Source organism: Lutra lutra, chromosome 12, assembly GCF_902655055.1.
Source record: "Lutra lutra chromosome 12, mLutLut1.2, whole genome shotgun sequence".
Classification (NCBI taxonomy): Eukaryota; Metazoa; Chordata; class Mammalia; order Carnivora; family Mustelidae; genus Lutra; species Lutra lutra.
Window position 1 is genome coordinate 88,803,805 of NC_062289.1, and position 25,893 is coordinate 88,829,697.

Genomic DNA, 25,893 nt, shown 5'->3' on the forward strand with positions numbered 1-25,893 from the left:
GGTCGTCTGCCCTTCCGCGTCCCTTGAACTAGCTGTGGAGGCGCAGAGCAAGTGGTTTCTGGAGCTTTGGCTCTTCCCGGATCTACCCTCACATACAGAGAGAGGATGGCCTAGCTTGCGGTCCAGGGCTTCCCAGCCAGCCCCAGTGAGGCCTGGGAATACTCTGTTATGTAGCCACAGTCATCAGGACACACGCGTTACCTCCTCCACCCGTGCAACAGCTCTGGAGGTAGGTTCTGTAATTATCTCCCGTTTTACCGATGAGGAAGTAGAGGCTGGGTGGAGTTCAGGGAGCCCAACCGCACAGCTTTCCACCTGGGGACGCTGCCCCTCTGGGGGGCTGATTCACCTCTGCTGCCTCAAGAGCTGCTCCAGCGTGAGCACTTAATAAGTATGTCTTCCCCGAATAACGGACTGACAGATCCAACACTGGAAAAGTAAGTGACTCTTCAGTCCTCAGTTTCTCCTTCTGCAAAATTGGAAGAGATGCTGTCTTCTCTAGTCCCTTTTGTCTCTAGAATGTCATGTTCTTGGAGCAACTGTCCCCCTTTCCCCCTCCACTGTGCCATCCCAGGGGGCTTTCAGAGAGCTTTCTGACCCTTACTCCAGACTTGCAGATCCCTGCCCACTTCTACCCTGACCCAACCCAGAAAACCCTTCTTCCCAACACACGCAAACCCCTCTTCCCACAAGGCCTACCTCCCACCCTCTTCTCCCCTCCTTCCTCCATCTCCCTTCCCCCCATCATTCCCACCCCCTCCCCCAGTGGCCCTGGCCTTGGCCTCCAGCACCTTCCACTCTTAGGAAGTTCACAGCTTGCCTGAACACATCTTAAAGACTAAAGCAAAGGTCAAAGAAAGCAACATTTCATGGAAAACCAGGGCCTAGGTCATTTCAAACAGCAAAAGCTCCCACGCCTTTCTTGTTGGGATGAGCATTTAGGGATATTTCTCAAATTTCTGTTGCTTGCATATCACCCTGACAAGTCCAACAAAATTTTATACCAGTTCTACTCTCGTTTAATTACCATTTTCCCTTACATAATCAACCTTACCTCTCCCCCGCCCTCCTCTCTCCTTCCTTCTTTAGAACTTACTCTCATTCCAAGCAACGTTGTCTCTAAAATCTGCCTGGTGTTCCCATGTCTGTATACCTTCTAAAATCTTCCCATCTGTCACCAGGCTAGAGGTCCTGCAATTTGGGAAATATTATTTGTTTAGGGTAACATGTTTTCTTAAGCCGCGGATTAACCTTTCGAAATGACCTTGGCGCATATTCTAATCGGTCAGCTGGAGACAGGATTTTAAAATAATTTCATCTTCTTTTTTGTGCTTTTTCCACAGCTCACTCGCTTTTATAACAAGAGGTTCTTGCTTCGGCAGCCAGAGCCCATAAATGAGCGGTGGAAAAACAACTAAGACACCATCTGCATTTTCCAAACGCAGAGAGTGGGGCTCAGAGAGATAGGATGAGTGTCCAGACGTTTGCCAAGCTAATCCAGACGTTATTTATGTGGGCTACGCGCGGATCCGTGTCCGGCCCTCTCCCCTTCTTCCAACTGTTGGAATTAGAGGAAATGTCATTCCTCCTGCTTTCCCCCCCGCCCCGTGGGCCAGCTGTCACCGGGTGTGTGGGGGACAGGAAACAGGATTACAAGATGAACAGGGAGCCTGCCATTCTGGCCTGGCTGTTATCACAGCCGACTCTGGACAGCCATCTTCCCCACTTGTCACTGGGAGCTGGGACCATAGCCCAGAATAAATGCCGAGTGAGGGCAGAACTGGGAGTAATGGGGAGTCTTCCCTCAAATCAGATACACTGACTAGGAGCCAGGCACCCTATAGATATTTTCTCATATAATTCTTATAAGAATCGTGGAAAGTGGAGGCTGTCATTTATGCCCATTTTACAGATGAAGATACTGAGGCTCTGTGAGGTTAAGTCACTTGTCCAAGGTCACATGCTCACAAATGCAGAGCAAGGATGAAAGCCAGGTTCATCTGAGTCCCAAAGCCTTCTGTTGGAGCCACTCTGCCTTACTCCTTCTCCTTCCCGGGGGCCATGTGCACAGGACTGGGCAGATGACCTTGTCTGTTCTTCCGGCCTGGTCAGTGCTTAGGTCAGCCCTCTGGCTCCCCAGCACAACTCCTAACACGGCCACAAAGACACACATGGTTCTTTGGCTGCAGGTTTGCACCCAATATGTCAATTAGTGCCTACTGACTACCAGCCACCCTGTCCCACCTTTTTCTGCAAGTGCCTACCCAAAGAGGACACGTAGACAACCCCTCAGCCAACCTGCGCTGACAGGGGAATGATCGGGACAGCCAGTTCAGACCAAAGTAGAGCCATCCACCTAAATACATAACCAGCTGTGTTTAGAACCTCAGGGGAGAATCTCTGGGGTGACCGACATTTCATCTCTCAGACACTTGCCCTCCCCACCTGTGTCTCCTCCATGCCTATCATCTATCCCATCAGCTTCCAAAATGCAGGGCCCGGGCCTGACACAGGAAAGCGCCAAGGGGTCGTGGGGATAGACATCCACAGTCTGTGGTCAGGGGGTGCCTCTTGGAAGAAGGGACAGCTCCAAGGACACCTAATGATGAACAGGAGAAGGCTGAGCAAAGAGGAAGGGAGAAAGCTTGCAGAAGACCAGACATGCTGTTCCAAGGGCCAAACACGGTGCGAAGGATATAGGTGTGAAGCATCTCCTTTAGCGTGATGGAGACAGACAGAGGACACAGGCTGGGGGCAAAGCGAGGGAGTGGCTGGGTCCGACGGGAAGGGCATGGCCCACCACAGGGAGGAGTCTAGGCCTTATCCCGAGGGCAACAGGAAGCCTGGGTGTGTTCTACGCTGTGGAGTAACCTTCAATGATCTGTGTTTTACAAAGATGTCTTTGGCAGATGCCTGGAGAAAGTCCTGGAAGGGATTAAATAACTTAGGAGGCTGTGGTGAGCAAGAAAATGGGAACAGCCCAGCAGGAAAAAGGGGGTGAATTCAGACATACATTAGGAAGGCAGAATCAACAGGACCTGGTGACTGGTTACACGTGAGGGGGCGATTTACAACACCCCAAGTCCACGATCCCACCTGCTCTTGACCTTGTGGAAAGGAGGGAAGACCCCTGGTTTGAGGGCTGGAACGGGGTGCCTTGCTTCCAGTCCCTACCTGCACGGCCTCAACCCTCACCGGCTGGAGGACGGAGGTGAGAATCTGTCAAAGCCTAAAATCCCTTAGTGACAACTAGAAGGTTGGCCCCTCTCCTTTTCTAGGATACCTTGTTGTCAACTTTTCCACGGACCATAGATTCAATCCAACTCCACTTTCAAAATGCAGACATTCAAAAAGCCAGTTGTTATTTTTTAACGATGAAAATTTAAGAACTTGGTTCTTGTAGTCACAAAAAGCATCTTACTGATCCGTGATTGGGAAGAAACCCGATTCTTTTAAATGCAGAAATGCAGACGAGTGCGGCAGAGATAGGCACACCGGAAGGTCAGGGTATAATTCTTCTTTAAAATCATGCAAAATCCGGGACGCCTGGGTGGCTCAGTCGGTTAAGAATCTGCCTGCAGCTCTGGTCCTGATCTCAGGGTCGTGGGATCGAGTCCCGTATTGAGCTCCTTGCTCAGCAGGGAGCCTGCTTCTCCCCCTGCCTACAGCTCACCCTGCTTGTGCTCTTGCTCTCTCTCTGACGAATAAATAAGTAAAATCTTTATTTTTTAAAGTGCTTTAAAAAATAATAAATAAATAAAAGCACGCAAACTTAGATCAGGAAAGCCCGCTCACTAGAAACAATTTCCAAGGCATGAATTTCCAAACCAGTGTGAAAACGACAACACTATGGCCTTTCTCTGTTCCTCTCTTACTTAGATTCCTTATCTTTCTTTGAATGAGTATGTCTGTCCCATCTGCCTGACTCACCCTTCTCATGTCTTCCAGAAAGGATAAAGAAAAGCTTCCTACGTGACCTCATTTTATTTTGAAACACTAAACCCACCAAAAGAAGAGGGGGGAGGCGAGGAACCCTTTCTTGGTCAAAGGAATCAAGATGTATTTCTAATTCTCTTACCATATGGTTAGTTATTTTGGAAGCATATGAAGAGGTACAGAGAATGTTTGACAAAATTGGCAATGCTCGTACAATCCTTTCAAATCAGACCAAATTCCCACTATGTACATTTGCTACAACCCCTTCTATTCATCATATCAGCGACTGTGACCACAGGATATGTAAAAATACCGAGCAATTTCTATCACCAGCTTCCAATCCCCCAGTGCCCCGGACCACCACGTGGTGTCAAATTTGTCTGCATTTCACCCCCAGGAAATCGAGTCATTAACTTCCCTTTCATTTACCAAGAGTTGTTGCCAAAAAGAAAATCATTCATCGGCTGTGACTTATGGGAAGAAAGAGAGAAAGGACTGATTTCATGAGAAGGAAAGAGAAGGCAAAGAAAAGGGAGAGAAAGCTGGAGCTTTTGTTGCCCTGGGCAGATGAAGAAGGCCAAGTTCCCTGGTGCCTTCTCCCCCTTCCCATCCCCGGAGGACACATTCCCCCCAACACCACTGCCCAGGACTGTCCCATAGGGTGAGCCACATGGGAGCATGTGGGGGTCATCAGACGATGGGACCGAAGGTGGCTGTCTCTCCTTTTTCTTGATGGTCAACATGCCTGGGCGTCTGTGGGGAGGAAGGCGGGAGGAGGGAGGCGGCTGCGGGCTCTCCGGGGTTCCTTGCGGAGGTGAGAGGGAACGTGGAGAGACAGGAGCCCAGCACTCCACCTTCTTACCTTTGCATTCTTGACATTCTGTGTAGTTCCATGTCATCACTGCCCCGGAATCCTTTGGCGAAGGGATTATTCTCAATCTTTAATTGGGTGATCTGCAGGAAGGGGGAGAGAGAGAGAGAGAGTCGGTTTTCACTCGATGGCTGGAAACGCAGCCTCTGGCGACCAAAAGAAGCAAATTAAGCCAGTCACGTCAGTGGGAACCACCACTTCATTCTAGAGGAGGCTTTGAAAAATACCCTAGATCAGACCGCTTTTAAAAAGGGAAAAAACCTGGTTTCGGTTTGCCCCTTAATTGGAGTCATATTCTGCATCACTCCAGCCGGGCTGGTTTGTTTTTTAATCACAGCATGTTGTGTTTCAAACACAATCTTGGAGTCCCCCTCCCCCTCGGAAAGTTGGGCACGGTGACATGGTGTCCCTTGTCCCGCAGCCTGGTGACCGCCATTTGATGAAACTTGGTTGCTTTCAAGATTCTGCTATGCCTCATGCCTTGTTCATTTCAGCTTCGCAGAGCTAGTTAGCACAGGTGAAAGCTGGTGCCGAATTAAATAAACACCCAGAGAGAGGACTGGAACATGCATGATAGCTGTCTGTCAGCTCCAAAGCCCTTCAATTTTCCAGATAAAGGAGAGAGAGCCCTGTTCTTGGAAGCGTTTGTTGCAATGCACAGAGGTTTGCAGTAGAACAGGATCTTGGGTTCAATGGTCAGAACTTTCACGGAAACCATCAACACGTAGTCTATAAGCGTGAGCGTACAAGACAGATTCTGGTGAAAGAGTACATCCGTACGGAGTCTGCTAAAATATTTCCTAAAAGCTGCGTGTGAATTGAATTTTTATTTATCGAATCTCTTGAGAGCCACCGAGGCAGCATTCATGAGGTTCAATCACGAAAGCTTCACCATCACCATCGTTATTATATCTATAATCTTCTTATTATATAATAACATTATTTAATATGTATTATTTATACTTACAATATAAAATTATATCTACAACATTGTATCTACCTGTACACTGGTCTCTGCTTAGTATTTTGATTTAAATCTCACCACTTTTTGTTTACATCTATTTCATTGTATTTAGATTTTATTTACTTATTTGACAGAGACAGTGAGAGAGAACACAAGCAGGGGAAGCGGGAGAGGAGGAAGCAGGCTCCCCACTGATGCGGGGCTCGATCTCAGGATCCTGGAATCATGACCTGAACCGAAGGCAGCCGCTTAACCGACTGAGCTACACAGGTGTCCCCATATATATTTTATTTAAAAATGTGATATCGGGAACCTGAGTGGCTCAGTGGGTTAAGCCGCTGCCTTCGGCTCGGGTCATGATCTCAGGGTCCTGGGATCGAGTCCCGCATCGGGCTCTCTGCTCAACAGGGAGCCTGCTTCCTCCTCTCTCTCTCTGCCTGCCTGTCTACTTGTGATCTCTGTCTGTCAAATAAATAAATAAAATCTTTAAAAAAAATGTGATATCACTTCTCTCCACCTCAAAGTAGAATCATGAGCTATTCGATAAAAGAAAAACTACTATATCAAATTCTCTCTGCTGGCCCCCGCAGAAAGTTCCAAACCCAAGGCCTGCCCTCACTTTGTTGCAAGGGGAAACGAGACACTTTAAGAAATGCATTTAACACACACTGGGACTTAACTCTCTTCCTGATAGATGAGTAGAAAGATAATCAAAACGAGAACAATTTTCTGTGTTCCTGTCCTATGCAAGGACCCACAAAAACCATGTCAGCTACCCCCAGTAGTAGAGTTATAGACTTTGAGAAAGTCTCTTTGAGAAGCCAGGAGTAGTAACCAGTGAATGCACCCATAATTCATCCATTTGGGGGCAGGCATTCTGGTACGTTCTGTTTTCTAGAAGAGATGGCCTTATAAGGTTTCCTTCTAACTCCAAGACTCTATAATGAACGTGAAATTACTATGTGACACCCGTGGATGTGTGTATGCCTGCAATAAAAAATAAAAAACCGGGGCGCCTGGGTGACTCAGTGGGTTAAGCCTCTGCCTTGGGCTCAGGTCATGATCCCAGGGTCCTGGGATCGAGCCCTGCATCGGGGGAAAATCTCTGCTCAGCAGGGAGTCTGCTTCTCCCACCCCCCACCGCCTGCCTCTCTGCTTATTTGTGATCTCTGTCAAATAAATAAATAAAATCTTTTAAAAATATATATAAAATTAACGTTTTAAAAATATGTTGATTCCAAACAGACAACATTTTGGAAAAGGCAAAACTAAAGAGACAGCAAAAAGGGATCTGTGGTTTGCCAGAGGTGGAGCTGGGAGGGAGGGATGGATAGGCAGAGCCCAGAGGACTTTAAATAAAACTATTCTGGTGATAATGTAACAGTCCATACATGTCCATGATTGTACACGTGTCCACCCCCACAGAATCTACGACCCCAAGAGTGAGTCCTCATGCAGATTCTGGATGATAACAATGTCTCAGTATAGATTCATCGATTGTAATAAATGTCCCACCCGGTGGGCGATGTTGATGGTGGGGGAGCCTTTGTGGAGGTTCTCCCCCTTCGGAGACAGGAGGTCCAAGAGAACTCTCTGTATTTCCCACTTAACCTTGCTGTCATCTTAAAGCGACTCTAAGAATATAAGACCTATTTTAAAACTTCTAAAACAGGGGTGGTTCTTTATGGGTACACACATTCCCTCTTTCCTCATTTTTTTTTTAAACTGGATCCATTCCTACAACTTTCTGATTTTGACTTGACCCTTCCAAATGAGTAGAAAGGTCTGTAAAAGTCTCTTAGGATGAGGCACCTGGGGGGCTCAGTGGATTAAGTCACTGCCTTCAGCTCAGGGTCCTGAGATCGAGTGGGAAGCCTGCTTCCCCCCCTTCTCTCTCTGCCTGCCTCTCTGCCTACTTGTGATCTCTGTCTGTCAAATAAATAAACAAAATCTTTTAAAAATAAAGTGTCTTAGGAAAACAGCCTTTAAAATGGGCACTCCTGAATATGCTTCTGTTCCGAGTCACTTAAATGGAGCTTTCTCTCCCACTCAGGTTTTGTCATTAAAAAAAAAAAAAAAAAAAAATGCAACCCCACTGACCATAAATCATGCTTTTTTTTTTAATAAATTTTTTTATTTTTTATAAACATATATTTTTATCCCCAGGGGTACGGGTCTGCGAATCGCCAGGTTTACACACTTCACTCATGCTTTTTTTTTTTTAAAAGGTGGCGGGGAGAGGGATTCTCAAAATGTGAAGTAAAAATCAGGTCATTCCAAAAGGGGTGGAGGGAATCCTCTCTGCACCCCCCGTGAGTTTTGTAGGCAACATGGGTGTGGTATTGGGGCTGAATTAATGCCTGATCCATGACGTCACTGTTCCATCAATAGCTCAGGACAAACAATTACCGCGAGGGGGGAAAAAAAGAAAGAAACAAACAAAAGGAGGGAAGGTGGGTTTTGGTATTTTTAACAGCAAAAATCTTTCACTCGAAACCATTCCTTGCACCCCAGACACATCCTACTCCTACCTAATGTTTGAGCTTCCAAAAATATGATTGCACAGGACGAGCCCGGTTCGCTACACAGACACTTAGGTATGTGGATCCTTACGTATGTCTTGTTTGTAGACCGAGTGAGGAGGTCCCCAGGACCTAAGAATTATTACCCTGGAGAACCGTTAATACTCAAGCTCTGCAGCAGGTGAAAACGTCAGCCTGATTCTGTACACCCCCGTCTCTGAAATTCCCTTCCAAACACATAGCCTGTTGGCTGGTTCGCTCACAGGCACATGACACGGTCGGATGTCTGAGTTCTACTAAAAGGCTCCCCTGAACCGACTTGCGCTAGTCACCAAATGCACTGCCTCTCCAAGATCAGCACAAAACCGGATATCCGGGTGGAGGAGGGGGAGAAGGGGGGGCTAGAACAAATATAAATGCCAGCTCCAACCAGTGAGACAGAGGTTGTAAAAATTAATGAGAATAATTGTTGTGAATTCTTGCTTTTGGAAAAAAAAAAAACCCTCACGAGAGCCAAAAATCTTAATTATGTCTCTCTATTAGAGGTTCATTTCCTGGTCCCAACCAGAAAGCTCATACCTCATAAATACAGATTCCTTACACAATGATTTAAGCAGGAGGAAAAATGCCTTTTAATGGCAAAGTAAGTTAATATCGGGGGACAGACATGCTTGCATACACGGCCATTGTTGCAAGAGCAGAGAAATGAAATGGCCACGTGACCCTTTTTTAACACCTAAGTATTTCTAGGGCTCGTTCTGGGCGCTGCCGACAGCCTCAGTGAAAACCTCACAGAAACGTGTTTCACAGAGCAAACATCGTTGCTGCGGAAGAGTCGAGATTTTTAAATATCTTTTTCAAGCTGTCAGCCATCTGGGGAAATAATTCCCAAATCCAGCTTGGGATCACAGCTGGGCTGAGGAAACATGTCGTGTCATTAGGAGCCCCCACGGACCCCAGTCTCACAAATGAAGGTTGCCATGTACCTGCCTCTGCCTGGAACAGCGGCATCCCAGCTGAGAAAGAGCATTCGGGAGGCATTGGTTCACTTACACTAAAAGTGAGTGCCTCCTATGGTCCCAGATTGTCCTGGCAATTAAATCCCATGGATTGCTGTTCTGTCCTCGCTCGTGTAGTCAAAGCATCTTTGCAAAGAGTCCTCAAATTGATGGCATGTTCAGCGCGTGAACGCCTTCAACCACAAAGACGGACACTTGTCATTGTTTTTCAAACATGATGAGAAGAACTTATTTAAAGGTTCAGTTCTGGGGCGCCTGGGTAGCTTAGTGGTTAAAGCCTCTGCCTTCGGCTCGGGTCATGATCTCAGGATCTCAGGGCCCTGGGGTCCTGGGATAGAGCCCCGCATCGGGCTCTCTGCTCAGCAGGGAACCTGCTTCCCCCCTCTCTCTCTACCTGCCTCTCTGCCTACATGTGATCTCTCTCTGTGTGTCAAATAAGTAAATAAAATCTTTAAAAAAAAAAAGATAATTGTATTAAAAATTTAAAATAAAATAAAAAATAAAAGTTCAGTTCTTCTGATTCTAGAATAATCGGGGAAGGCAAAGAGTTTCCCAGGGCCTGCATTTTGGATGGAGTTGTCTTGTTATGAAGGAATTCGTCGAGCAGTCAATCCATGGGATCATCACTCTCCCTCTGGGTGAGAATGTGTGTAATGAACGCCCCGTACTACACATTTTCCAAGGACTACCTCATTTAGTCCTCGCGATGATGAACATGAGCGATTCTCGTCTCATCCCCATTTCACAGATGAGGAAAACTGAGTAACCTGTGCAAGTCAAATGTATTTAAACCCAGGCAGCCTGCCTCCAGAGTCCCCCCTGGTCCCCAGGCAAGGGTAAGACAGCAGGTGGCTTCTGCCCATGAAGTCAAGCATCTCCACACCTGGCCCAGGTGAGACAAAGAAGGAACAAGACGGAGTCCACAAACCACACTCAGCTTGGCCTGAGTGTTTAAGTCATGTGTCCTACATCCACGCGGGGAACGCCTGCACAGGCCCTGGACTGGGCTGGAAAAACGTATGACTTTAGATACCTCCTGACAAGGAACAGAGATGCCTTTGGTAGTCCACAACTAAAAAGTTGGGGGGCGGGGAAGGAAGAATGATGGAAAGTTGTCTCCTATGAAATCCCTCTTCCGAGGGGCGCCTGGGTGGCTCAGTGGGTTGAAGCCTCTGCCTTCGCCTCAGGTCGTGAGCCCGGGGTCCTGGGATCGAGCCCCCCATCAGGCTCTCTGCTCAGCAGGGAGCCAGCTTCTATCTCTCTCTCTCTGCCTGCCTCTCTGTCTGCTTGTGATCTCTTGTCTGTCAAGGAAATAAATAAAATCTTTTTTAAAAAAAATCCCTCTTCCGGATGTCAGGCTAAAAAAACCTTTATGGACCCAACCAATTAAAAACAAACCAAACCAATACCCCAATTCCCATCTGTGAACCCTTTGTGTGGTTATCAGACACACATCGATCCAGATGGATATTTGGAGACACACATTTTTAGACTCGTGAGCATTTAGACATACAATCCCCTAGATTGTGCTCAAATCTCACACGTACACACCCTACTGGGCAGACACTCCTTCAAGCGAATGGATCACTAAATATATTCACTGGGGAGGGCATTTTTTTTTTTTAAAGGAGAAATGGGGGCCGTGGGGCATATTCACAAGTGGTCACAATGACAGCTTCATGGCTACCTACATGCCAAACTCACCAAATGGTATATTTCAAATATTGCAATTTATTGTATGACAGTTATGCCTCAAAAAGCAAAGACAGAGGGGTGCCTGGGTGGCGCCTGGGTGGCTCAGTGGGTTGGGCAGCTGCCTTCAGCTCAGGTCATGATCCCAGGGTTCTGGGATCGAGTCCCCCTACTTGTGCACTCTCTCTCTCTCTCAAATAAAATAAGAAAGAAAGAAGGAAAGAAGGGAGGAAGAAAGAAAGAAAGAATACACTCTCCCAGATCTAGCCTTGCCTGATGGACCCTAAGACCCTCCGCATAACTACACAGAGCTTAGGGATTCCCCCCAAAGGACCTGAGCACTCACATCTTTCTTTAGCAGGTCACTTTCAGGAATCTACTATTTCCTGTCCTTTCTGTATGAGTCTGGACTTTCTTAGTTGAAAAGAAAGAAGAAAAAAAAAGAAAAGAAAAGAGAAGAAAACTAAAGAAAAGAAAAGAAAATCTGATAGATCTTTGGATCCTCTGTCAGGTCTAAGCATGTGTGTGCACGCGTGTGTGTGTATATATATATTAATACATAGACATACATGTGTGTATGTATATAAACACATAAGAGAGGGAGGGAAGGAGAGAGGCGTGGTGAGACTGAGTGTCCTTGTTGCTATTTTCTTCCAAATTTTTCCCCTGTGACTGTCACCACAAAGTTAAACATAGATTTATAATAGCTATAGAGGAAGCAGGTCTCTCGCAGCCAGACCCAAATTAGCCTGAAATAGTTTTGCAATTTTCAGAGTATTTGACCTTAATGTTTTTGCTCTTGTTGGTTTGACAAGTCAGGGGTGGAATTCAGAAAAATTCTTCTTCCCCTTTAAAAAGTAATTGCATTTTGGAAAGAGTGAGTTTCCTTCTGGAGGGAAGCTCTCTCAAGACTTGGGTCCCCAGACAGGACTTGTGGCCTTGAAGAGACCATCCATCACCTCTTGGCCTGCTGACTGACAGCCCGAATTTGGAGATTACCATCTTGGAACCACCCCAGCTTTGCTGGGAGGTAAGGAGGGGTGTTATCTGACACTCAGTGTGTAGGCGGGAGGCTTTAGGGTGCTAAACCCACCCCTTACCCCTGCCCCGGCCTCTCCCACCTGGCTTCAAGGCCCCTGTAACTTCCTGCCACCCTACCCTGATCTTGCTGATGGGGACAGGAGCTGTGAAGGAGGAAGGGCGTCACCATCCCCATGTCCATCTCCTTATGGTGCCCCAGTGACCTGCCCTCACTGATCCCATATGGAAACCCCTATATTCCCCTTGAACAGTCCTCCAACCCAGACCACAGTACTTAATGCTAACAGCCTGCACCCCCGTGGTGCTCCCCCCCACCCTGTATCTTGCCTTGCCAGATTCTATGTCTTTTCAGAACTCGGCTTGAGAATCACTCAATCCTGTCCTCCCACCAAGAAAATGAATCCAGGGGCACTCACGTTTCCAAAGAACAGAAGCGAACCATGACAAGTCAAGCAGACCCTTTTCTCCTGGGAAAGAAGAAAAGATCCCCCACCCCCAACCTGAAGTGATGGGATACCCTCTTCCAGCACCATTGTCCAGCTTGGAAATGCCCAAATCGGGGTGTGGATTTTGAACAGCGTGGGGTCTGCTGTTGACAGGATCGAACTGTACCCTCCTATGTCTATACCCACCTCCAGCCTCCTTCTGGAAGACAAGGCTTCCCTCGCCTCCCTCCGCAAGCTCTGGTTTTACTGTGGTCTCCTCTAACTTCGGGGAGCTGCTGGAGGGCGGGGGAAAGGGCAGGGCACAGGTCGCTGGGGTTTTTGTTCTTATTTTCTACGATGCCAACTCTGCCTCACTCTGGTCCAGGATCAGTAACCGTGGAGACAAGGAGAGAAGCAGCTTGCAAACCCAAGCCCAGAGCTTCTTGGCAACTGTCACCTGCCGCAGGTCAAGTTAAAATGCATCCAAAAGGCAGAGTGGGGGAGAGACCCTCACCCACAAAAAGACGTTCCACGAAGCTGGCCCCAGGCCTCCACCCAAGAGCATGGACCCCTGCAGTAAAGTGACCTTTCTTCCTAGCCACCACTTAGTGAGTGCAGAGAGATGCGTTCCTGTATGTCACCTACAGTCTGACTAGTGTGTTGAGAGACAGAGAGAATGTCCTGCAAAACCCGTGAGTACAGTACAAACAGCTTCAACTTCCAGGCCATAGCTGGTGCCTACCCCAGCTCCCCCAGGAGGTCACAGCTGGTGCCCGCTGTAAGGGAATAAAGAAGCCCTTAAAGCTTAAAAGTTTCCACAACCAGCGACCCCTGCATTCTCCAGCAGCCCCAGCACATGGTTCCCGGGCCTCGGGCTTACCTTGTGGTTCTGGTAGGAAGTCACTGCGATAAAGGCCGTCTCAGGAAAGACGTGGGTGCAGAACGCAGTATTTTTTGAGCCAAATCCATTATTTTCATCCGCCTTCACGATGTGTAATCTGGGTTGGTATTTGTGCATGGAATTTAGGATAATCTAAAAATAATAAGGAAAATGAGATTGTAAGAAAAATCAAAACTCCTTTGTTTCCCGATAAAACCCCTCTCTCCACCCCTAAAATTCACCTCCTTACACAGACTCTCAAAAAAGGTCTGATTTTTTTTTCCTCCTGTTTTGAAAAGGGGCCAGTGATTTCATTAAAAAGAAACATTTCAAAAATGACAATTTCCAACCCAAAAAGCCAGGGTAATATTCCAGGAATCTACCCAAAGCACACACGGCAGTAAATCAGAATTCTTAATAAAGTTTGCTTAATAAATTAACTCCTGCATAGGGCACACCCCCCCCCCCCCCCCCACGCAGCCCACCACCACCACCACAGGAGAAACAAGTCTGGAGCAAGGAACTCGTGACCCAGGGGCAAGTTTAAGCATCAATTTTGGGAGGCGCCTGGGTGGCTCAGTGGGTTAAGCCGCTGCCTTCGGCTCAGGTCATGATCTCAGAGTCCTGGGATCGAGCCCCACATCGGGCTCTCTGCTCAGCAGGGAGCCTGCTTCCTCCTCTCTCTCTGCCTGCCTCTCTGCCTACTTGTGATCTCTGTCTGTCAAATAAATAAAAAATCTTTAAAAAAAAAAAAAGCATCAATTTTGGAATGACAGGGGAGAAGACACAAATAAACAAACATCCTCCCCCCCCCCCGAAAAAAAAAATTCCCTCACATAGATGGCAAAGGAAAAGACCAGTGTTTGCAGAACTGGAATAAAAATCACAAGCTTGGTCCTTTATTAGAAGGTGCAAAGTAGAGTCAATGAAAAAAAGAAGATAGTGGGATGGGGAGTGGGCCTCCAAGGATGATGAGACTGGGGGGAAGAAGCACCCCCCCATCCTACTGCCACCAAAGGAGGGCCTGCTTTTCTCCTGGTTCCCTTTGCACGACTTTATCAACCTTTCGGGATCCAAAGTCGGAATTATCTCCAGACTTGGCCCCAGACAGAAGCATTACATCTGCTTTCTTGGGAAAGCGCTCTTTCTCCTTCCTTTCCACCATCTCCATGTTTGGGGGTGCTCCCAGGGACAAGCAGGGCCTTACTGTTCCGGCTGCACCTCTAATAGGACTACTATGATCAGTATTAAGAGGGAGGGGGGCTCCAGACTCCCTCTCTGCTGGAGCAGGACTAGTCCTAGGAGAAGAGCATCTTTGCTAATAAAACTAGCTTTGGGGTTTTGAAGACGCCTGGCTTTTGATGATTTCAGGAGGCTGAGAAAGCGAATTCATCAAACCGCACGGATACAGACCCTCCGAATGGGCCAATCGCCGCGCTGAACGGGCTGGAAAACTGGCCTGATTTTTCCCCAGCGCGCGAGGGGGGGGGGGGGGGGGGTACTGTCCCGGTGGCTTTGATTATTTGCGTTGATGACCCTGGGGCAGGGTCCTTGGGCCAACCCATGAGACCCGCCCAGAGGTGGGGGAGGGGCTGCGGGGAGGGGCGAGGACCCGGGGCCCCGCGGCTCCCGACGACCCCGGCTCTAATCTCCGGCCGCGCGGCCGGGCCGCCTCCCTGGCCGGCCGATAGCGACGCCGGTCGGGGCGGCGTGGCGACAGAGAGACGCAGCCGGGCCGCCGCAGCCCCTGGCCGGCGCGGCCATCGTCCCGGCTTAGCCAAATTGCTTTGACGGCCGGGGACAGTGTGGAGACATCAGCGCGAGGGCGATCTAATGGCTCCTAATTTCATTAGAGCGGCTCTGGACTCCGAGTTCGGAGCTGGGGGGGCAGGGCTGCGTGGCAACGAGGGAGTCCAGGGGGCCACCCCGACCACCGTCGCTCTCCCGCGGGTTCGAGTGGACTGGAAACTCGCAAGGGTGCCGGGGCCTGGTTGCCTGGCCGCGCGCCTTTCCCAGGCGCCCACCCCAAAGGGCACCGCCGGGCCCGCAGAGGGAAAGCCAGGCGCCCGAGTCCCACTGCCCAGCACCAAGGTTGCACGGAGTCCCCCCGACACACACAAAAGCGTCCTATCGAGCCTCCACAGGGCTTCCAGCCAGACGGGAAAACCATCCCGATTCTTCCCGGAGCTTCACCCAGATAGTCCCGGTTCTGCGCCCGCAGGTACGCGTTACCCCCGCCAGCCAACGCCCCAGAAGCTCGAGGGCATTTTGGCGCAGGAATGGTCCCGCCCGCGGGAAGCGGCGGTCCGTCGAACTGCCTGGTTGAAACCTTCGGAAGGAGGCCGCCGTTTAGCCCTGAAACGGCCCTTGGCACCCTCTGCTTCTTCCCCAGCGCGCAGGAAGGCAATGGGCCTTCCCCTCTCTCTTTCCCAGAGGCCAGCAGTTCAAGCTCGCACCGACCACGTGCAGAGAGACAGCGGCTGCCTGCATCAGTCCCAACCCCACCACTGACCCTGGCGGTTCAGCCCTATGGCCCCACAGGAGCAGAAGAGGTGTGGTGGGGACCTTCACAAACTGTCCCTCTTCCGAATCAAATCCATTCAACGCCAGTTCTCTCAACTGAGGACCATGTGTTTGTTGATTCTTCCCTCTAATTTCCACTCTTGGAATTAGAAAGATCAAGCCTCAAATCCCTGCTCCAAATTACAAGCTGTGTGACCTTGGGCGGGTCCCCTCCCTTCCCCTGGACTCCCATTTATAAAGGCTGCATATTTGTGTCCTCATTTCTAAGCTGCTATGAAGGCCAAATGCCCAAAGACCCCCTTGATGGTGGAATCATCAAGCCAAGGGTTCTGGACACACTGAATTCAGTCAGAGACGTGTCCTGTCCTGGCAATCAATCACTGCCAATGAAAAGATCTAGAGACATTTTCCTCCAAATCAGTGTTTTGTTCTTCATTTGTTTTTTGTTGAGGAAGAGAATCTAGGTTAAGCTAGAGAATCTGCTAAAAGCTACACATTCTCTTGGAAGGTGGGGGGCAGCACACTCAATGCTCCCCATGCAGATTTGGGGGCTCACCAGGCTGCTCTGAGGGAGGGGGGCCCCCGCGGACTCCAGGTTTGGGACTCTGGTCCAAGCTGACTTGCTCTGGGCATGGTGGGGACAAGGAGAGAAGCTGGAAGTTGTTGGGAGGAGAAAAACGGATAAACCCAATATATCAGCTAAAAGGGGGCGCCAGGGTTGGCCTCTGGCAGGTTGGTTTCCCCATCTGTAAAAGAGGGAGCAGGTGGCCTGGGATCTCCCTGTCAGTTGGAACATCTCAATAATAAGACAGGATTTGGAAGTGAGCAGGGAAGGCGTCCATGGCTCCCACCATGGTCCTATCTCTGGGCAGCCTATGCCAAGTCCCCACTGGGCTAGAAGGACTGGGTTTTCTGAGGTCTGAAATACACAGCCCACCACACCTCATCACTGGTGAGCCTGAGGTCCAGACCAGGGATGTGCGCTTCAGTCGCCCCCAGGGCCCTGGTCTCCTGCTCCCTGGGAAAGGCAGCCCCAGAGCATGGGACGGTGGGCCACAGAGAGGACTGCACAGGAGAGCGCTGGAACCAGAAGGGAAGAAGACCGGATCAGGGAGCCTGAGAGAGGAAAAGACCCAGATGCGTGGAGTGGGGCAAGGAAAGGAGAAAGGTGAGTGTAAGGAGGCAAGAAGAGAGCGAAAACCGAGGGAGCCCGCAGAGGGAAAGGAGAGAGGGCAAGACCCACTGACTGGACAGACAGACTGAGAGCTGCACCAGGTACTTACATGCCCGAATGGGTCCAGGTGGTTGTTGGTGAGCTTGAGTTTCTGGAAGGAGACCAGCTGCCGCATCCAATGCGCTCCTGTGGCCGGCGAGTCCGGGTGCACATAAAGACGGCCGGGCATGGCAGGCTCCGCTTTGCCCGTCACAGACCTGGAGCAAGGAGGGGCGGAACCCGCCCAGACTTAGCATCCTGGCATGATGCTGGCCGGGGTCCTGGGCCCGGCCAGGCAAGAGCCGCTGAATAGGAGAGTGATCTGGAAATGGCCTAACCCTTGGGCCTCCCCCGGGCCTCTGCAAGCCAGCGTCCGGGCAGGGCCCCCATCCGGCTCATTCTTCTTTGGTCTCACTCCTCCCCCTGCACCAGGGGTGCCACGGCTGGCCTCGCAGCCTCTTGCTGACCAGGGACCACCAGGAGGTTCTGGAAGTCTGGACAAAAAAGTCTAAGCAAAGTCCTTGAGGGCTTTCAAACGGGCCTTGCCATTGGAGCCTCTCTGCATGCTTGGCAGCCAAGGAATGGACCTCTCCTCTCGTCCTGTTTAACTCAAATACCATGGCCGAACCTTGCAATTTCATAAAAAGGCATGTTCAAAGCAGGTAACTCATAAAAATAACTGTAAATGGTTTTATGCCCCCAGAAATACCTCCAGCGCTTGGAAACAATACCCTTTTCTAAAAATCCACAACCCGCGGGTGCAGCCACAGATATAGGCCCTTGACTTACTCAGAGCCTCAGTTTTCTTGTCTATAAAATGGGGAATAATGGCTGCTGTTTCTTCCTCTCAGGGTGGTCTGGGATAGCACCAAAAGCCGCTGGCACACAGTAGGACGTTCAAAACCTGTTTCTTGGTTCAATGCGGGGAGTAGGGAGTCTGGCTTTCCACTCCCCCTCTTCCCACCTGCTCATGCCGGTCGGTGCCTACCATTTGTTATCTGCGAACTTGTATCTGTGGTCATCTGCTGGAACGATGTCCATGAGGAGAATATATTTCGTTTTGGGATTCAGGCCCGTCACCTTCACTTTGTAACTGGGAAACATCCGCCTGGGAGAGAAGGGAAGGAAGACGGAGAAAGGGAAGGCGGGGAGAGAGAGAGAGAGAGAGAATTTTACTGCCAATCCCGTAAAGAGCACGTCTACACATTTTCATGAAAGCAGCAGCTCTTCCAGAAGCGTGTGGGGAGAAAAGTGGCCCCCGCTCCGCTCTTGGCAAGATCCATTCCAGGTTTCCCTTGAAGTTTTGGGGAGGAGATAGGCCCCGAGGTGAGCAGGAGGCTGGTGACTATTTGTAACCAGGAGGAAAATAGAAAGCTGGAGGCCAAGGCTTCTAGAAAGAAACAGTTGTGTAGAAGGCTCTGCTTGGAACCTCCATTTCTGCTCTTTGTAAATGCTCTTTTCAGAGCCAGAGACCTACTTTCTAATTTAGGGGTAGAAGAAGCCCTTTTAGGGGAAACGCTGGCGTCCTGCGTCCAGACAGGTGGTCTGGTCGCTGAGCCCACGGCTCCCACCTCATGAGGACACAGGGCTGTGTGCGCCCTCAGGACTGCACACCCGTGGGTGCCCATACAGCTCCCGCCCTCGCTATGGTCCTCAGCCGTTCCCAGAGTAGAGCTCAGTGGGTGACCTCTGCCACGAGGCTCTAGCCTAGCTGAAATTTATTTCTAAATGCCCCCCAACTTCTCCGACGTGCCTGGCACTCTTCCTCGGAGAGTCTAAACACTTTGGCCCTCTGCAAAGGAACTCCAAACCCATCCAGGTCTAGTTTCAGAAAGGCCAGAGCTGGAACCGGGATGGGGTCACGGGCGGGTGGGTGCTGCGTACCCCGTCCTTCTGGGTTCTGGGACGTGCGCTCCAAATTCCCAGTCCTCCTGTGGGGGGAAAGGGAGGTGTGCGTGCCCGGGAAAGCCAGCAAGGACAAGCTGCTGGATCCTGGCTCACCCAGGGATGGTGGGAAGGGGTGAGTGAAGGGAGGCCTTGGAGCCGGGGCCAGGGGGTGTTTACCGGTGGTGTTTATCTGGCAGAGCACGTGCGCCTGCCCGTGGGCGCAGGAGAGGCTTCCCAGGCCTTTTATAGTTAAAGCCCCTCAGCTAAGGCTGAGGGCAGAGGGGGCCCGGCTGTGTGTGTCCTTCCTGGGCAGAATGGGAAGAAGAGCTTAGTTTTTCAGTATAAACAGAATGCGCCTCCTGGTTCACTCGGGCCGAGCGGGGGAGAAGACGTTGTTTAATTTCAAATAATAATAAATGTCACTGTTGTCAGTTTATTGCGGGAGGCTTCAGCTGGAGAAGGGGGGGGGGGGCGTCTGCCCTAGTGGCTCCTGCCTCCCCCTTCACACGCTCAGCAGCTCGAGCCTACTGGCCTCTCCGGCTTCATGCGCCGGCTTCACACGCCCGGTCGGGGCTGACTCCGGACTTTCTGCCCTTCGGGACGCAGAGGGTCGGTCCAGCATGGGGAGGCCTATGGTGAGGCTGTCCCCAGGCCTGGGCAAACTGGCACTCGGAAATACAGAGCTGCAGGACCCTCCCCCCAGCCTCCCCAGCTGTCTAGCACTTCTAGCAGAAAAACTGCGAGCCTTTAAGAGGAACTCTGGGGTGAGTGTCTTGGCGAAACTGCTGAAACGGCCGTGTTTATCGGTGTCTGTATATAGAGCCCGGCCGAGCCCCAGTTCAGTTTCAAAGGCTTCGCCTGCTTTCTATAAACAATGAAAGAGGTAGCTAATACATTCAGCGATTCGGAGTTTGGCAATCGGGTGGGACTCTGGACCCGCTCCAAGGTCAGGGAGGGCGGGAAGGAGGGTGGGGGCCGGGAGTCGAGGCTGGAAGTGGGTCTCATCTCTGAGCCGACTCCGCAACTCTCTGGTTTCCCGTTCTCTCTCCATTCTGGTCCTACTGTCTCCCATTACCAATCTGTCCTCCGTAAGTGTAGCCCCCCCGCCAAGCTCTCGATTCTTCTGTATCAGGCGGAAGATGTGCCCTGCTTTGGAGGTGAATCTTGAAGGCGTTTTCCCCCACCAGGGGTGGAAGTCACTGGAGAAGTTCTCCAAGCAACGTTAACCCAAATCGGGTCACACAAAAACACATTCATTCTCTCTCTCTGCTCTCTTCTGTTCTCTTGCTTTTTTCTCTGCCCCTCTGGCTTCTCCAGGTCTCCCTCTCTTGGGTCTCCGAGACACCTCTCCTTCTCCGTCTCCCCCTTGATTTTCCCAGGCCCTCCACAGCTCACCTCCCAGCTTTGGTTATGATCATTTCCGTGCCTACTTCGTGAAATTTCAGCCACAGTTCTCTTTCGTGGAGAAACACCTTGATCCCTTCCATGCCCTTTAAGAAAGAGAGAAAAGTCACACAGACAAGCCCCAGGAGCAGGGGCCTTTCCTTCCCAAACGCCCCCAAACACAGACGTCTTCTTCCCTCCGGAGCCTCTGGGTGGCCCCCAGACCACGGCAGGGCTGCGTGGACTCTGGGGCGTAGGGTAGTTATCCCTGTGCAGGCCCCGTGCGCCACCGCACCCTATGGTGCACTGCTGTCTCCTAATGCCACCAACACAAGGCCGGAGAAGAGTCCCCACACATCAGGGTGCTCTAGCATGCCCGTGGGAGGACAGACTGAGACCAAAAGAAAAAGGGGGGGGGGAACCAATCTCAATTCCTTTCAGCCAAGATGCGGCTAAAAAAAACAAAAAGCAAAAACAAAAATGCTCGATCTCAAAAAGCCCACTCAGAACATCTTTCCGCAGACACCCGCACAGGCACACACAAACACACAGATGTGCAAATCCCGTACGGCGGGGCAAACATAGACACACGTCAAAATCTCAATTTAAAAAATGTTTCCATAGGATGATAGGTTCCCACAGTCCAAAAAATTAGTCTGCAAATGTCTCTATTAACAAAACTTCCAGGTTCTCCTCACATCCAGCTTCGTTCACTTTGAGCTGTTCTGATTCCGGGCACAGCCGAAACTGCTCAACATTTCCACTTTCAACTAAAAGCTATTTTACAAAACCGGTATAAAAAATATACAGACACGAAAACCTCCGTTCTGCCATAATCCGTAACTGTCTCGTGAGCGGATTTGCTTTTCCGAAAACAAAAACAATCTGAGTTTCCCAAACTCTGTGCCCACTGCCCTCGGCTTCTCTATAACCGTACACGCATTTTCCCGAGATGGGAAGGGCCGAGAGACAGGTGATAAAGTAGGCGGGAAAGACATCAATCGATCGAAATCCCACAGAAAGGTTTTGGCTACATCCAAGTTTCTGTGCTGGTCAAGTCACCCTCCTTTGCACCATCTGACGCCTTATGTAAATTATCAAGAGCTGCACGGGCCGCCTTGACATCCAGGGCGCCCGGGGAAGAGGGCACAGAGAGTGCGAGGAAGCCTCCCCCTCTACTGGGGCCCAGCTTCCAGCCAGGGGAGCCTGTGGCTCCCAACAGCCTCCCAGCACACCCCTGCGCTCCCAGCCCCCAGCCAGGGCAAGCCAGCCCTCCAGAGCCTGACCCAACACAAACAGTGCAACTCCCGGGTCTGGGCGGTGGCGTGGAGGAGGCCCGTGGAGGCGAAGGCTAGAGCAGATCTGAAGAGGGGTCAAGCCATCGCTCACGCCGGCCTGAAGCGGCCGCTGACCCAGCCCTTAATGAGGTGCTCAGGGCTGAGTCTACACCTAGTGCAGCAGCGAAGCCACGATCTGGGCTATTGTTAGCCAGCCCCAAATAGTCAGATAATTAAGCCTTCTTTAACAACCTAAATGTATTTCCAAAATCCTCTAGCCGTAAAGATTATTGTCACAATATACTGGTATTTGAGGATGCAAGGCGTGGAAAGGTGGAAAGACTGAGGATGGAAAGGAAAGGGGACAATTGGGGGAGATGAGTAACCCACCCCCACCCCTCCCCCACAGGAGGGCCTCTGGTTCTGCAAAGGGCCGGGAGGCTAGAGGTCTCCTTACCTGCTGGGTGAAGGCGGCCTGCGGGGACGCTGGCGACTTGCTGGGGGCCCCCAGCGCGCTCTCGGGTTTGGAGTCACAGGGTAGCTCTTTTGAGTCAGGTTCCAAGGGTGTGTGCGCCAGGCCAAAGCCCTCGTCTGCGTCAGCCATGGTGTGTCCGGCGCCCTGTGCCCGCGCAGGGTCCTGCTCTGAGGACAGGAAGCAGAGAGACAGAGACAGAGGCAGAGAGACAGAAGAGACAGTTGGAAACTCTGTTCTAGTGACAGGAGGGGGCAGCCGGGCCCCCAGTTTCCAGCTCCCAGCACCTCGGTTCCCAGCTGAAGGAGACTGCAGGAGGTCCCCTTATTATTATCATTATTACTCCTTTCTGAGCGCACAGAACCTCTTGCGAAAGAGCGGGGTCAGAACGGGAGGAGGTGAGGCCCGCATCTCCCCTGCGCAGGCTCCCCACGATAAGCCAGCTGCCCGTCAAATTTGTCTGGACTTCTGGAAGAGCCAATAAAGATAAGGCCTGGGTATTTTTGGAAGCCATTGGGTACGAACCAAAAACAAAACAAAAACCTAGTGTCCTTTTAGAATTGTTTTTCTTCGTCAAATTTACAGAAGGACATCACAGCTCTGTTTATTAAAACTCGAACGAGGCATATTCTTGGGCAGCAGGCAAAATGTCTGCAACATCCCGCCTCTTGCAAAACCAAAAACAGAGGAGGGAAAAGATCTGCAGATCGAGAGACCAGGTCCGCGGGAGAATTCACGTTCATCCTTTATCAGTTACAGGCTTTAAAATTAAAAGTCCTTCAACAGTAAGAGTCCTCCCCCTTTTCCCCAACTTTTAGCAACGGTTAAAAAAAAAAAAAATGAAAAGTAGCCCAACGGAAAGGGCAGGAAAGCAGCAGCGGCGGGGCCGTGCGGAGGGAGACGCGCTCCTGGGCGCCGGCGGCCCGCACCCCACCGCCTGCTTCGGCTGCGCGTTCTCCCGGGTTTCTCGGTTCTCCAGCCCGGGACGGGCATTTTTGACGAGCGGCCAGGCCGAGGGGTGTTTCTCTGAGCTTCAGCCGGGCCTGGCTCGCTGAAACTGCAGGCCCAAGCTCGGGGGACCGGCGAGGGTCTAATGGGTCCCAGATAAATTCTGGGCTTCCGGCGTTGGATCGGCCTCCTAGGTCGGGCTCATTGGGTAGAATGGCCCAGGTTGCAGGCTTATGAGGTTGGAACACGAAAAGTAACAGCTGCAGAACTGTTCAAGCCCGGAGGAGCCTGCCTCTTGCTCTGATCGCTTTCCAATCTCCTCCACATTTCCAAGTAAGGATTTCCTCCCTCAAAACCCGGTTAGACTGGGAAGGGAGCGCCGAGGATGGCCCCCCAAAGCTTCGCGGCCGCTCCAGCAAGGGGCTCGATCCCACCCAGGGCTACGGGGGCTGGACACCCAGAGCCGGACCGAGGAGGACGGCTTCCGAGGCCCAACTCCCCAAGCAGCTTCCCTCACCACACCCTCGGGGTTCGGGAGAAGCGGTGACGGGAGCCCCCAGCAGCCAGCTTGCAACAAAAGAACCCGGAGCAGCCGTCCCCCACGTGCGCTCGCCTCCGCCGCCGGCCGCAGGGACAATCGCAACCAGCTCGCCCCGGTCAGGGTCGGGCGGCAGCTCCGGGGCTGGCGGGGGCGAGCTAGATGTGGTTTGACAGAACCAGGCCGCGCGTCCTGCAAACCTCCACGCTTCCTGGGCCGCGCGCCTCCCCGGCTGACTCCATGCGCCAGGAGCTCTCTGCAAGCCGGGCTCTGCCGCATCCCGGGCAGGGCTGGAGTCCCACCGACCGCGCCTTCCCGGAGCCGATTCGGCTGGAGGGGCTCCCTCCCCGAACCTCCCCTGCCATCTGCGGGTACGGTTACCTCGCTGGGCGAAGCCGGTGCATTCACCAAATCCCTTCTTGCTCCTAGCAGGGAAGCCAGCGGCGAGGCGGGGGCGCGGGCATGGTGGCTCCGGGGGGTTTATGCCCGGGACTGCTCGCCCAGACTAGCGGCTACCGCTGCGTACAAAGGATCACCCACCGCTGGAGCCTCGGCAGGGACTGCCCACCTCCAACACACACCTCCTCCGCTTTGCGTTAGTTCACTCGCTCTCCCTAAGACTTCCAAGTTGTCAGGCGCCAGAAGAGCTCCAAGGAACGCAAGCAGCAGCCTCCAGGAGCACCCTCAACGTTAAAACCTCAGCGCCCTGCTTCTCACTTGCACCCTCCGGAGGAGAAGCTGGGGAGGCAGGAGGGAGCTGTGGGAATGGGCAAGGTCCTTTCTGGGTGCCGCTTTCAGGGTTAAAGTTCTGGAATCCAAGGAAAGAGAGTCTCTCTCTCTCTCTCTCTCTGTCTCAGAAATACAAGCCGACTCAGCTGAGCTCAGTGACGTTGGGCTGCCTTGATGCTTACAAAATACTGAAATTGCCTATCCAACTAGCTCCCACTGCACACAGCCTGCCTCTGCCTCTTTCCCGCCCCTCTCCCTCCCTCTCTCCCTCGCTCCCTCTCTCCCTCCCTCTCTCCCTCTTCTCACTCCCTCCCCCAACCACCTTTTCCATTAGATTTCCCCGAACACTCAAATCACAGCACTACTCTCAAACCCAGACCTCGAGATCACCCCTCCTCTCCACCCCCTTCCCAACCTCCATCCATCTCCGCTGCTCTGAGCTCGGCTCGGTGGCTGCAAAAAAAAAAAATCCTGCACAAATCATCGCAAACCCACTCGGCTTCTGCCTGGGAAGTAATGTCGGGGACAGGGCTGTGCAGAGAACGCAGTCTGAGCACAGCACGCCTTGTGCCCCCTCTGCAGCCTGGCCCACGTTCTCCTTCCAGCGCTGACCTCAAGACAGAGCTGCGTGACCCCGCCTGGCCTGGCTGGCCGCCCCCGGCCATCCTGACATCTCTCCTCCTCCCCACTCACCACCCCAACTCCCAGTGACTCCAGGGTGAAGGCAGGGTGAAGGTGCACTGGGACTGGGACCCAGATCAAAGATGCCAAGAAACTGCCCCGGGGTTGGGGGGGGCTTCCACCCCCAGGGCCACCAGACCTCCCCGGGTGGAGGTGTACGCCAGGCGGTACCCAGTTTTATTAAAATAATCAAACAGTCATGGGAGACTGGCTGGGGTTTTCATCGGTACTGGGCCCCTCTCCCTGCCCTCCCGGCTCTCTGAAATGTATTATTCTGCGGGTTGAAGAGGTCAAAAGAAGCGTAAACACAGTGAGTAGGTCTTAGCCTGAGCAGACCCAGTTTGGAGCACCAAGTATCGGGGCTTGGAATAACTGTCAGGGTTCCCTTCGGTTTCCCACCCTTGCCTCCTGTACCCCCTCACCGTATTCTTTTCTGGGGCTCTGATTAGAGACTTGGGCCTGCAGGCCAAGGTCTGGGGAGAGGGATGGAGAGAGGAGAGACGCGCTGGAAACCAGCGGCCAGATGGGTGTAACACACCCGTTTGCAAAATTGCAAAGCGGATTGTTCATCCCTAAAAGTCAGGCGACCAGGGGGAAAAAGCAAACCCAGCGTCTGTGGCGGTTCTCACTCCACCTTCCAGGTTTGTTTGCAAACAACCTTTCACCACAGCAGTTTATTTATTAATGTGAAGACACCCTCACCCTTCCAGAATGTCAGCTCAGAGGACTCACTCTGGGCTTGCTAAGGAGGAGACCCCAGGCCGAAGACTGGAAACAAATACGGCTTCAGGATGAGCTTGGATCTCTGCATCTCTGGCAAAAGGAAGGGGAAATCCAGAAAGACTTCTCCAATCCCCTTAAACTCTCGGAGATTTGTGGATAAAATAAATTC

At 51.6% G+C, this 25,893-nt stretch overlaps 1 protein-coding gene across 1 annotated transcript in view; it reads right to left on the reverse strand.

Annotated features, from left to right (window-relative positions):
- TBX5 (T-box transcription factor 5) overlaps nt 1-24,549 on the reverse strand; it is a 45,457-nt gene extending 20,908 nt beyond the window's left edge. Inside the window, exons 1-7 of the mRNA XM_047698152.1 lie at nt 23,973-24,549; nt 22,091-22,275; nt 20,369-20,463; nt 18,075-18,194; nt 17,157-17,304; nt 13,351-13,503; nt 4,799-4,890 (exon numbers count right to left, since the gene is read on the reverse strand). Of these exons, the coding sequence (XP_047554108.1) occupies nt 4,799-4,890; nt 13,351-13,503; nt 17,157-17,304; nt 18,075-18,194; nt 20,369-20,463; nt 22,091-22,237 (755 nt within the window). The 5' untranslated portion in view covers nt 22,238-22,275; nt 23,973-24,549. The remainder of the gene's footprint in view (nt 1-4,798; nt 4,891-13,350; nt 13,504-17,156; nt 17,305-18,074; nt 18,195-20,368; nt 20,464-22,090; nt 22,276-23,972) is intronic.
- Nucleotides 24,550-25,893: the final 1,344 nt, after the last annotated feature.